The sequence below is a fragment of the Dromiciops gliroides genome, chromosome 6 (genome assembly GCF_019393635.1).
Source record: "Dromiciops gliroides isolate mDroGli1 chromosome 6, mDroGli1.pri, whole genome shotgun sequence".
Lineage (NCBI taxonomy): Eukaryota > Metazoa > Chordata > Mammalia > Microbiotheria > Microbiotheriidae > Dromiciops > Dromiciops gliroides.
In genome coordinates this window covers 270,957,734-270,970,346 of record NC_057866.1, presented here as the reverse complement: position 1 = coordinate 270,970,346, position 12,613 = coordinate 270,957,734, and the positions used below count along the sequence as shown (strand labels likewise).

General features: G+C 38.1%; 1 protein-coding gene across 5 annotated transcripts in view; it reads left to right on the top strand.

Annotated features, from left to right (window-relative positions):
- KIAA1109 (KIAA1109 ortholog) overlaps positions 1-12,613 on the top strand; it is a 222,166-nt gene that overhangs the window by 50,291 nt on the left and 159,262 nt on the right. For all 5 annotated transcript variants that reach the window (XM_043969747.1, XM_043969748.1, XM_043969749.1 and 2 more), the window contains exons 12-16: positions 594-750; positions 1,245-1,323; positions 3,868-3,959; positions 5,668-5,785; positions 12,226-12,381. In XM_043969747.1, the coding sequence (XP_043825682.1) occupies positions 594-750; positions 1,245-1,323; positions 3,868-3,959; positions 5,668-5,785; positions 12,226-12,381 (602 nt within the window). The remainder of the gene's footprint in view (positions 1-593; positions 751-1,244; positions 1,324-3,867; positions 3,960-5,667; positions 5,786-12,225; positions 12,382-12,613) is intronic.

Below are 12,613 nucleotides of genomic sequence, written 5' to 3'. Positions count from 1 at the left end.
AAAACCAAAAACAAGAATTCTTCTTTCCTTAGATCTTCTCCATTAACTCGAATTTGGTATCTCTTATGTGCTTTCTAACAAATAAACAATTGATAATTCACTCCGTATAGTTGGTTGTAAAATTTCATTCCAACCTCCTCTGATCTTCCTCAGTGTTTACTGTGTGCTTTGGACAAATCTTAAACATATCGAATACTTAATATTTTTGGAATGCAACATGGAAATAGAGTGCAAGTGTTTAGAATGAATAAAAGCGTTGTCTTTCCAAATTTGGATCTATCTGGTCTATACTTGGGATTTTTTGACAGCAGTCTTGCCCATACTGACTTGTCTCATGCTCTAGCAATGCAATGTTCCTTTTGTGTTCAATATTTTTGTTTTGTGTAAATGTAAACATTTAGAGGAAGAAGGCATTGGTGCTAATGGGAAGGGTTAACATGTTACAGTGGGTATAACATGAACATTTGTATTAGATATCCAGTAGACTAATGAATTTTGAACCATTTTGAGAAATTAAGGAATTTGACAGATTTTACCCCATGTGCAATTTCTTTTCATTTGAATAATAATTTATTACTCCTTTTATTTTATAGAGACTGTTTATGGAAGTTTTTTTTCCCACCTGATTACCAAGTTATGAAAATTTCTGAAATTGCTCAGCCAGGGAAACCGAGGCAAATCCTTGCTTTTGAGCTGCGGATGAATATCATTGCAGATGCCACGATTGATTTGTTGTTCACAAAAAATAGGGTAAATAATGGAATTATATCTAGTAATATTCATGCTATATGAGAAATTGTTTTATAAAATGTTCATTATAACTACCAACAGTATTTGACAACGAAGCCCATTTTCATTTGTGGATTTTCCGATTATTTCATAAGAAGAGAATGCATGTTTCTCCTCCATATATTTTGTGACAGGGCAATTGACTAAAAGAGATGAAACAATTTGGAATAAGGATTTCTCATCTTGTTCCTCCAAATAATGTCTTTCACATATGTCTTCTGAATTTGGGGTTTAATCTTTATCTGACTTTTTCCAGAATTTCTCATAGGTTTCTTGTAAATTTGCATTTTTTCCATCTTGCATTTTTGGCATCTTGGAACAAATCTTTATTTTAACTTACCTTTTAATTCAGATACTGCTTTCCCATATGATACTGAACTTTTAAAAACTTGAGACTTTGTTATGAATGTTTTCTTCCCCCCATCTCCTCCCTTCTCTCTCTTTTTTTTTGGTAGGAAACAAATGCTGTACATGTAAATGTAGGAGCTGGGTCGTATTTAGAAATCAACATTCCCATGATAGTAGGGGAAAATGGTAAGCTGAGATTTTATTTTTATCTTTGAAAGTAGTAGAGTAATTTTTGTCATAGAATTTTCATCGAAGGAATTTTCATTTTAGGCCTTTCAGATATTTTAATCTTAATGTCAGAGTAGTTGTAAGTATTTTGATGTGTTATTTAAACATAACTCTTTTGGCTGTGATGATCACCTCCTTTTTCTGGATACTTGATCTTTCCTCTGCTGTCTTCTACCTGAATGTTCTTTTCTCAGTCTATTTTAGCTGGATTATTATCATCCTAACTGTGGATATTTCCTCAGTTTGTCCTGAGCCCGTTTTCTCTCTATAAATTCCTGATGATCTCATCACCTTCCATAGATTCCATTATTCTCTTTATGCAGATGACTCCCATATCTGTATATTCATCCGTAATCTGGCTCCTGGGTTCCAGCCCTACGTCACTGCCTGTTGTATATTTCCACTTCAGTGTCTAAGAAGAAAGAATCTCTGACTCTGCATGTCCAAAATAGAACTCATCGTCTTCATCCCTAAGCTGACCCTCCTCTAAACTTCCTGTTTGTGTTGAGAACACTGTTGACCAGGAAGTCATTGAAGTTCACAGCCTCTATTCTTCATTGGTTCTTTACCTCCCCCCTCCCCACTTCCCACCCTCTACATAATCAGTCGTCAGGCCTGGCTTTTCCACGTCAGGAGCACTTCTCCCTCCTGACCTTTCCTTTCCTTTCTGGACCGTGACTTCTCACCTGAATTGTGGCAGCAGCCTCCTCATTGCATTTACCACTTCTAGACTCGCCTCTCTCCAGTCCAGCCCCTACCAAGCTGTCAAAATAATCTTCTTCAGATATGGGGGTTTCGTTGGTTGTTATTTTTATTTGTTTATTCCGTGCTCAAGGATCTACTGTAGCTCCTGATTGCCTTTGGGATTCATTACAAACGCCTCCTCTTGGTATTTCACCTCTTTGATCATGTGGCTCTAGGCCTGCCTTGCCAGGCTAGTGATCCATGATGTCTTCTCGCCCATTCCAGACTTCAGCCACACTGGCCTTCTAGCTCTTCCTTGATCTTCTCAGCATGCCATCTTGAGCCTGTTCCCATCCCTCCATACTTACTACTTTGTGCCATAAAGAATCCTTTGAATCTTCCCATTAGAGGTGACAGCTTAGGTGTCACCTCTTGTCTTCCCTGTGTGTGGGACATGGTACTCGTGCAGTAGGGTGTAGGCGCCTCGAGGTTAGACGGGCACCGTTGTTCATTGTTGTCTCTCTCCCCAGGGGCTGGCACATGACCTTGCTCCTACTAAAGGCTTTGTCATTGCGATTTAGAACAGTGAGTGCCTAGCTCCTTCGTAATGCCAGGGCCTTAACCTTAGTGATAAGAGGATCTTAAAAAGTATGTTACTGAAGAATTATAAACAGTATTTGCTAATATATGAACAAGAAGAAGAATTCCTCAATATTATTCTATTTTATTAATAATTCATCTTATGTATGTTAAAATTTTAAGCCAGATTTACCCTTGTCAGTAAGCTGTTCACTTGACGAAGCCCAATTTTCAGGCCATCAGAGCACCTTTTTAACATTTATTTGGGTTTATATTATGGAATATCTAAGTTGGCTTTAATTTTGTCTGAGCTAATATTATCTCCTAGTCTTTATATATTTGAAGGCTATATTAGTTATATACCTGAAGTCTATCTATTAATTCTTTTCCCTTATTAAATTTGCTTGGCTTTCAATCTCTTTGATTTTCTTTGCCTTTGTTTTTATCTCTTACCATATTTATATTAAGAAAAATATCAATGAAATTCAGCTTTGTTATGATGAAAATGGAGTCCGGTGCTCTCACCTTTTATATTTCAGACCAGTTTTTTTAATTTAGTATAATATAGTGGCAGTTTGTATTTGAAGTTGGGTTTTCTTGGAAGTGGTCCCAACTTCAGAGCCTTTTGTGTTAGTTAGCTCATATATAAAGGGTACAATTAATTATTAGGACAGCTAAATTTACATGTATGATAAAGAGTTCTGTTTTGGTCAGGTTGAGTTTAAGATGCATGCAGGAGGAGCTAATCTGAGATACCCAAGAGTTAGCTGTTGATGCATGACTAGAGTCCAGGAGAGAGAATAGGACTTTGTGTGTGTGTGTGTGTGTGTGTGTGTGTGTGTGTGTGTGTGTGTGTGTGTGTGTGTGTGTGTGTGTGTGTGTGTATATATATATATATATATATATATATATATATATATATATATATATGGGATTACATTTGCAGAGATAGTAGTTGAGTTCATAGGAGATGCTGAAGAAGATCACCAAGTGAGATAGCATAGAGGGAAAAAAGAACGGGGTCAAGACAGGGTCTTGGTTGGGGGGCACGACTTGGATAAAGATACAGCAAAGGAGGGCATCAGATTATTAACCTGCCTCAGAACAGCCCTGGTTATAAACTTTGTTTATCTCCAGGTTTAATGTCCCCCAGGTTGATGCTTTATAGTATGGTAAGCTAAAATTGTACTGCCAAGGGATAGCTTGAATTCTTGTTAATTCTTTTCCTCCATTTAATAGGTTACACCCCTGCAATTAAAGGACAACTTTTACATGTTGATGCTACCAGCAGTATGCAGTACCGGACCCTCTTAGAAGCAGAAATGTTAGCAGTAAGTCCATAGTCCATGACAGTGTGCATGCACGTATGAGAAACACAATTTGGACAGTCTGGTGAAGCCTGTGGATCCCTTCCCTTTGCAGAATGATATTTTTTAAATGCATAAAATAAAATACATGGGATTACAGAGGAAACCAATTCTATTGAAATACAGTTATCAAAATATTTTTTAAAAGCAAGTTCCTGGAACCCAGATTAGGAATCTCTGATTGAGATTATCTTGTACAAGTCAAAGCAGGAAGGCAATAATTGTTCATTAAGGATTTATTATTTTCCAGGCTCTGTGCTAAGCCCTTTGCATTCAAATTGTTGAATACAAGCCAGAAAGAAAGATAGTTCCTCCCATCAAAGTGCTTACCTTCTAATGGGTGAAGATAGTTCATAAAAGGGAGGTGAAAGCTGGGGGCAGGGCAGGAGGTGAGGTGGAAGGAGAAATAATATTAAAGTTTGGAGACTCAAAAGCACTGCTAGGAGGGGAATAAAGCTTGGCCAGACTGGGCCTGGGCCCAAATAGAGCATTAAACTTGCCAATGGAGACTGACTTGGTAGAGGAATGTCCCAGAGTGAGAAGGCCTCAGAGACCTCAGGGCAAAGTCAGCTGAGTTGGGGAGATAGGGCCTTAAGGATTTCCATTATTTCTTGATCTCAGGCGTGTTCTGGGGGGACCGATGTCTGTCCATGCATACCTAGGCCCAGCTGTTACCATCCCAGGCAGAAGAAATGGAATCTCTCTGCCCTGGGTCAGTCATGAGCGAGCAGCCGCTTCTCGTTGGGGCAGAACATAGGTAGTCCCTTAAAGGCCAAGCAATGTTAGTGGGTTTTTTAGCTTATAAGGATTTAAGTTGTTTCTTTCTGTGACCAAACTAAACTCTGATGTGATAATGAAATCATCTTTTTAGTAAATTCTTCCTTACCACCTTTTTTTTTCCCCATGGCTTAAAAAAATGAATAATAGTGCAGGGTTTTTGTTTATAAAAATCCTTGTGAGACTTAATTCAAGCAGATTATTTTCTTGAAAAAAATATCACTCCGTAGATAACATACTACCCACACAGAAAAAGATCATGTTATATAAAAATATTGAGAATTGTATGGTACTCAGTTCTGATCCCATGATCATATGGCATCAAATCTGGGAGCCAAATGTTTAGAGCTGGGCGTATTATAAATAGGTCTCCTAACCATAATTGGCAGCCCTTGTGGACAGATGGTGCCACTAGAGAGCAGATCCCGACCCTCTGGGGGAGGCAGCCAGCTTAGTGTGTTGGGAAACACACTAAGGGGCAAGATTTCCAGCCATTGTGACAATGTCAAGTGGGATCCCAAGGAGCCCGAGGTGCCGGGCCCTATTGCTCTCCCGGTTGGCTCTGCTTACATCTGTGCTGGAGGAGGAAGCTGAGAGCCTCATCTACCACTCCAGCTGGCTGCCCTTGTCCTTGGTAAATGTCTTAGCTCAGTCTGCAGCTTTGTGAGTGTATTATGACACAGTATTAGAAATTATTAATTAGAATCATTAAGCTCCCCAAGTAAAGCAGCAGCAAGCATTGCCCTTCAGCTACAGAAAGCCGGATTCTCGAGGTGCCTTCTGTTCAGCTCAGCAGGAAAAGAAATCTTAATTACTCACCGTTATACATGATTGACTCTTCGGTTCTGATGCTGTTAACACGTTGTCACATTTGAAGTGCTTATCTGCTTCACAGTTCCATGTCAATGCCAGCTACCCCCGAATATGGAACATGCCCCAGACGTGGCAGTGTGAGCTGGAAGTTTATAAAGCCACCTATCACTTCATCTTTGCTCAGAAAAACTTCTTTACAGGTAATTTATTTGTCTCAGCATCAAAGATAAACAAATAAACAAGATCGGACTTGGCAGGTTTTCTTTGACATAATAGATCTGCTAGCACTGTTCATTAGGGTTTGTTTGCTTTTGCTTTTGTTTATTGCTCTTACTCCAAAGAGAAAGCCTTTTAAAGATATTCCTCAGGGGCAGCTAGGTGGCACTATAGTGGATAAAGCACTGGCCCTGGAGTCAGGACCTGAATTCAAATCTGGCCTCAGCCACTTCACACTTACTAGCTGTGTGACCCTGGGCAAGTCACTTAACCCTCATTGCCCCACCAAAAAAAAAAGATACTTCTTAATCCAAGGAAAGAAAAGAAGAAAGACAGAAATGAAGGAAGTTTAAAATAAAAGCAACAGCTTATCTTTTGCTGGTACTTTGTTTCAATAGGAGAGATAATGTCTCACTTCCAGTATGGAGATGGCAGTAGGAAGGACTCCCCAGCTTCCAGTGTTATTCTGTATCATTCAGTAAACATTTATTAAGTGTCTACTGTGTACTGGGGATACAGAAAGAAAAACAGTCCCTGTCCTCAAAAAGCTAAAATCTAATGGGAGAAGACAACACACAAAAGGATGCTGCCAACATAGGGGCATAGTGGAAAAGCCAGGGAAATCCCAAAATAGTGCAGCTAGGTGAGAAATGAGGAGATGGCTAACCCAGGCTCCCTCCTTAAGTGGAGGTTTTAGAATCCATGGCTCCCCACTCCAGTCAGAGGGACAGGGAATGGTAATGAGATAAAGTCTCAAAACTGATGGGATCTTGCAAGGTGATGGGGGGTTTTCCCCAATAAGGTGCTCCCTGGGGCCTGGTGGAGAAGAAGAGGCTGCTATCAGTTTACAATGGAAGAGAAGTGTTGACATCCAGATGGGTAAAGCTGGGACATTCCATCTCATTAGTTTAGGTGTTCACTAGGAGTCCTTAATAATTTAATCCAGTGTATTTATGCAATGTGAGCCCCAAGGTTAAATGTCCCAAAAAACCCCATAATCCAAATCTAAGCAAAAGATTTCGGTTTGGATTCTCTGTTCTTAGTTGATTATTTGAGCCTCGCTTCCATTTCTTTAGCTTGAATAATTGAGTTGATTCTTCTTGGGGGGAAAGTACTTTATATTTCCAAGTATATTATGATGGTTTCATAATTCATGAACATAGTATTATAGAGTGTTTAAAAGACCATAAAATGAGACCATTTCCTTTATTTATCCTATACTGTTAGAGAATTTAACTAAAGCAAAAACTTTTTGACATCAGGTAGAACTTTTCAGAGTGCAAAATTTACAAGCTTAGAATTATAGTGAACTTGGGCACTAATTCACCTCAGTTTGTTATGAATAATGATTTTTTTAGTCCAGAGGGAACCCAAGTTTTACTCAGGTGTGAAAGCCAGTAGTCTATTTTACTTGTTTACTTGTTTGTATTGTATTCTGGGACTAGTCTAGATCCTCTCTTCATTTATGTGGCTTTCAATGTGGCTTATTTTCTATTTTATCTTAAACAGTTTCTGAAATAAATTTAGACAAGGAGTCTTAGGAAAATTACCTGTCCTAACTGTGTCACCAATACTAAGTCATGAAACTTTGTAGGATTGTATATAGCTTAAATCTACTCTCATTGTGGGAAGTGGGGGGGGTGTGTGAGGGATGAGTCATTAATAAGATGAAAAGAATGAGGCTCAGGAAGAGGATCTGTAGGTAGAGGTGGAAGATTGTAGAATGCAGCCATTGCAGAATAAAGGTTTTAGCTGTGATAAAATAAATGGGCAGTCATCTGAGATAATGTAAAGTATACAAAATGTATTTGATTTTAGATTAAGAAGAAGAAAGAAAATATCAAATTTTTGTCATCTCAGAACTTACAGTTTTTCATTTGACAAAAAAATGCTGTCAGGGAAATAGTAACTTACAGCTTGGTAATACTCTGTATGGTAGGTTGAATTATTGAGAACATATTAGAGTTCATCTTTAGATTTTAATTTTGAATTATCACTCTGGTGTAAAAAAAAGGGATTTATAGCAGAGTTCATGCCTAGACACCTCACTGAATGTATTCCCAAAAGGATGTTACTTTTTAGAATTTGAAGGTAGGAGGTAAGAGTTGGTGTAGAATTCATTAAGTGATCGATGATTGAATAATCCAGTGTTGAAATTTTTCATCAAGCAAAGATGTTGATGTAAATAGGCTAGAAAGAAAATAACTCAGTCATTTAGGACATAGTTATTTCTTTGTCATCAAGCAGACTTCAGTTAATCAGCTTAGGAAACAACAGCAGTAATTGGGTAAATATTCAGTGCTATTGTTATATCTTATAACAATTCAGCAAAATTCATCCCACACTTAGCAAGTGCTTTGTTTCATTTCATTGATTTCCCTGAAGTGTTTTGACCCTGCTGGGGTCAGGATTGGAGTTCATGCTGACAGAGGATGGGAGAGGAGTGCTTCAAGTAAGAGTGGCTAACGATGGGGAGGTGCGGAAACCCTCCCTTGTCCTGCTGGAACTCTGCTCAGGGACAGGGGAAGGTGTGAAGACTAATTCTGGGACCCTTGGTTTGAAAGTGTCTCTTCCTTTTTTAAATCTATGAAGAAGTCCGACAACTCTGACCTTTTTACACTTATTTAACTTTCAGAAACTTGAAGATCTACGATTGATTTTCATCTTTATGAATCCTCAGCCCTCATTGCAGGCTTAGTAAACTGTTAATTCCTTTAGTTCCCCACCCCCCAGTAGATTTCTTGTTTCCAAGTTTTTAAATCATTTCCATGACCTTTTTTCCTGGAAATTCTAGAAGTTGAAGTTTAGGCTGAATTCCATTATTCCTATGGAAAACCAGCTGTTTACTCTCATTGGGTGATTGCTTTTAGGTGCTAGTGTATATGTCCCTTTGAACAGACAGTGTCATTTTGATTGTGGCTTTCTACTGATTCTGTCTTTTATCAAGAATACTTGTGATACAGTTATGTGACTCTGACTACTACATGGCAGCCTGCATGGTGGGTACTAGGCTCAGCACAAGACATGCAAAGACAAATACTTTGCCCTGGTAGAGCCACCATCTGGTTTAGGCACACAAACACATGCATGGAGAGGGATATACAAAGATAGGAGGTCATTTTGGAGAGATGGCACTAGCAATGAGGGGGTGAGTGAGACATCAGAAAAAACTTCCCATAGAAGATGATAAGTGACATGAGTCTTGGAGGAAACAAGGCAGGTAGGTCAGGAGAGAACATCTTCTGGGAGTGTGGATGGCCGCTGTGAAGATGAGATGAGGGGTGGAGCGCCATGTGTGAGGAATGGGAAGAACGTGGCTGAAAAAGGAAAGGGGGGCCAGCTTCTGAAGCATTTTAGAGGGTAAATCGGAGTTTATGTTTTGTTATAAGGAGTCTTCTTACAGGGGATGAGTCTTTTATGTTGGGATGATCTCAAAAGAAAAATGGAAGGGTGAGAGAAAGAGAGAGAGAGAGAGAGAGAGAGAGAGAGAGAGAGAGAGAAAGAGAGAGAGAGAGAGAGAGAGAGAGAGAGAGAGAGAGAGAGAGAGAGAGAGAGATGTACCGGGAAAAGGGGGAAGGGAGAGAAAGAATGGGGAAGATTGTCTCAGATAAAAGAAATACACAAGGACAAGTTTTTACAGTAGAAAGAAAAATGAGAGGAAGTAGGCAACACTTGGACCTCACTCAGCTGAACTAGTTCAGAGATGGAAGGACACACATGCACGCGCACACACACACACAGAAATTCATCTTATGCAACAAGAAAATAGGAGGGGAAAGAGGTAAGAGAAAGGAAGAGGGGGCGTTCATGATAAGATGGAAGGTAGATTCAGTGAAGTTATGGTCAGAAGCAAAACAGATTTTTTTGAGGAGGGGACAGGGTAAAGTAAAAGAAAAATAATAGAAGAGAACAAGAGGGAAATACTCAGCAATCATAACTGTTAATGTGAATGGGATTAACTTTAACCATAAAATGGAAGTGAGTAGCAGAATGGATTAGAAACCAGAAAATCCAACAATATAATGTTTATAAGAGAAACACTTGAAACAGAAAGACATACACAGAGTTAAAATAAAGGGCCGGAGCAGTATCTCTTTTTTTTCAGCTGAAGTAAAAAAAAAAAGGCAGAAGTAACAATTATCTCAAACTAAAAGTAAAAATAGACCTAATTAAAAGAAATAATTAGAGAAATTACATTTGCTAAAAAGTACCACGAACAGTGGATTCATATTAGTACTGAACATATACATGCATACACACATACATACCAGATGCATTGCATTCAGATTCTTGGAGGAAAAGAAGAAAGAAGTTAAGGAGATGAATAGCAAAAGTTAGCCCGTTCTCTGGAGAATATAGAATGGGAATAGAAAGGAATATAGTTTTTTCTCAGCTTCCCAAAAATTGGCCATATACTTGGATTTAGTGGAGGTTTGTTAAGATTCATGGAAAGCTGGATGAGTTTGTAGCCAACAAGGAAGGAACCAGCAGATTAAGGAGAAAGTGAAGATTGGGGATGTGGGGATGATTGAGCAGTCTTCTGGGGAAGAATTGAGGAAATAGGAGCAGAAGTACATGTAGAGAGGTTGGTTTTGATGTAGAGAAGACCCGTGTCTTTAGAGCCTGCAGTGAAGAATGTATAGAATAAGGGATAAAGTCAAGGGGTTCTTCAGTATGGAAAATGGAAAGAGAATGGTTACAGCAAATAGTTGGGTTTTTTTTTTCAACAAAGCATGAGGGAGGGGAGGTCCTCAGCTGTGGGGTGCATTAAGAGGATGGTAAGGGAGGCTGAAGGGCAAGAGAGGTTTGTAAGTACTACTGTGGGGAGTGGGGCAGAAAATCAGGAAAGAGGAAAAGGATTGCCTTACTGAAGTGAGGGGTCAATATGAGTGCTCCGTCCAGAGGTTCAGATGACAACTCACCTAGGCTTTTTTATCCCATGCGGTTCTTATCCGTGCCTGGTAAATCCTCTCTAGGAGGTTTCACTCTGTGTGTTGTTTGTCTTCCTCTAGCTCTCTCAGCATTACGTTGTGCCATTCTCTATCCACGTCTTCCCATTCATACTTTTCTATCTAGCACTTTTATTCCTGATTTATTGACAAAAAGACATGTTGACAGAAAGTAATTTCCATTTATAAAGTGTTCTAGTGGTCACACTTGTGTAAGTGTGTGTGTGTGTGTGTGTGTGTGTGTGTGTGTGTGTGTGTGTGTGTGTGTTTTCCTCTTCTGTGTTCAAGTCATGGCAAGAAATTGTAAATTAGCCACTTTGTAGCTTAGGTGTGAGGGATGCCTAGTATTTCTCAACAGCTATTCTCTCACCAGTTATTTCATTATTGAATTACGTTAAATGAATCCAAAGGGACTCCAGATTGACCCAAGGATAGATCCTTAATAAATACTTCAAGAAGCCTCAGGAGTAAAAGATTCAGTGTTTAGGCAGAAGTTATGAGCTCTTCTGGGAAATAAGTGGCTAGTTTAGAATTAACAGGATGAAGGAATCAAAGGAAAGAATAACATAACAATAACAAAATGTTCTAGCTCTGGCTGATTAGTATTTTATAGTTCATTGTGATTTAGTTATAAATTAAATTAAATTCTGATTGTATCATTTAGAATCAGATTTAAATATGTCTACAATATCTTTTAAGTTACGTTAAGGACAGTAATCAGGAAAAACAGTTATTCTCATGTTTAAGATTTTGTCGTTTCTGTATCCAGAAATAAGGGAAATTGTCCTTTTTGTTTTGAGGAAAAGTAAATAACAGAAGCATTCATGGTATTGTTAGTGTTTTGCCTATTTTACAAAGGAGGAAACTGAGATTCAGAGAGTCAGATGACTTGCTGATAAGTGTCTTCTGACTCATCATTGAGGTTTTGCTTCTTTTACTACAAAATAATGGTGTTTTACAAATCATTTGGTAATCAGAGTGATCCTCTGGTGAAAGACGATTTCGATGTCCTTGGATTGTTGTAGACGTTTTTTCCTTAAGCCAAATTAAGTTCACACGAGTTTTTTTTAATCTTCTGAGTAAACTTTGTCATGTTATTGATTCTTTTAACATGTATTTGGCCATAGATATGGAAGTTATATCTTAGAGAAGAACATTTTGAATGAAAGGTGAGGTTACGTAAGCTCTGTATTAAAGACATATTCCAAACTGAATTGATAGTTTCTCTTTTTCCTTGACCTAAACAAAACTCCCTGTTTTAAAAAATAATTGTCATGCTGCAAAATGTGTTCTTCATATGGGAAGATCTATTTCACAGAGATAAGGATGTGGAAGTGTTTAGACATATTATGTTAATTATTTAAATACCTAAGACTAAAGACTCATCATTTTTGCTAGAAAATTCATTTATTTGTGTGAATCTTACTTTTTGGTGTAAATCTCAAATAACGTTTCCTTTTAAAAAATCTTTCTAGATTTAATTCAAGACTGGTCTAGTGATAATGCCCCTGATATTTTTTCATTTGTTCCATACACATGGAATTTTAAAGTTATGTTTCATCAATTCGAAATGATTTGGGCGGCGAATCAACATAATTGGATTGACTGTTCTACCAAACAACAAGAAAATGGTGAGAATCTTTAAAAATGAAATTTAAGTACTGCAGGGGAAATTCACCTTGGTCTTTATTTCATGGATATTAGAATTAAATCCTCTCTTCCCTACCATGACAGATAAATTGTGTAAAAATGGTTAATGTTTTTGTCGGATTAAACTTTTTTAAAATTTAATTTTATTTGGGGATTTGTATTAGGAAAACTTTTAACTGAACAATATTGAATCAAATTTTTAAAAGAAATTCT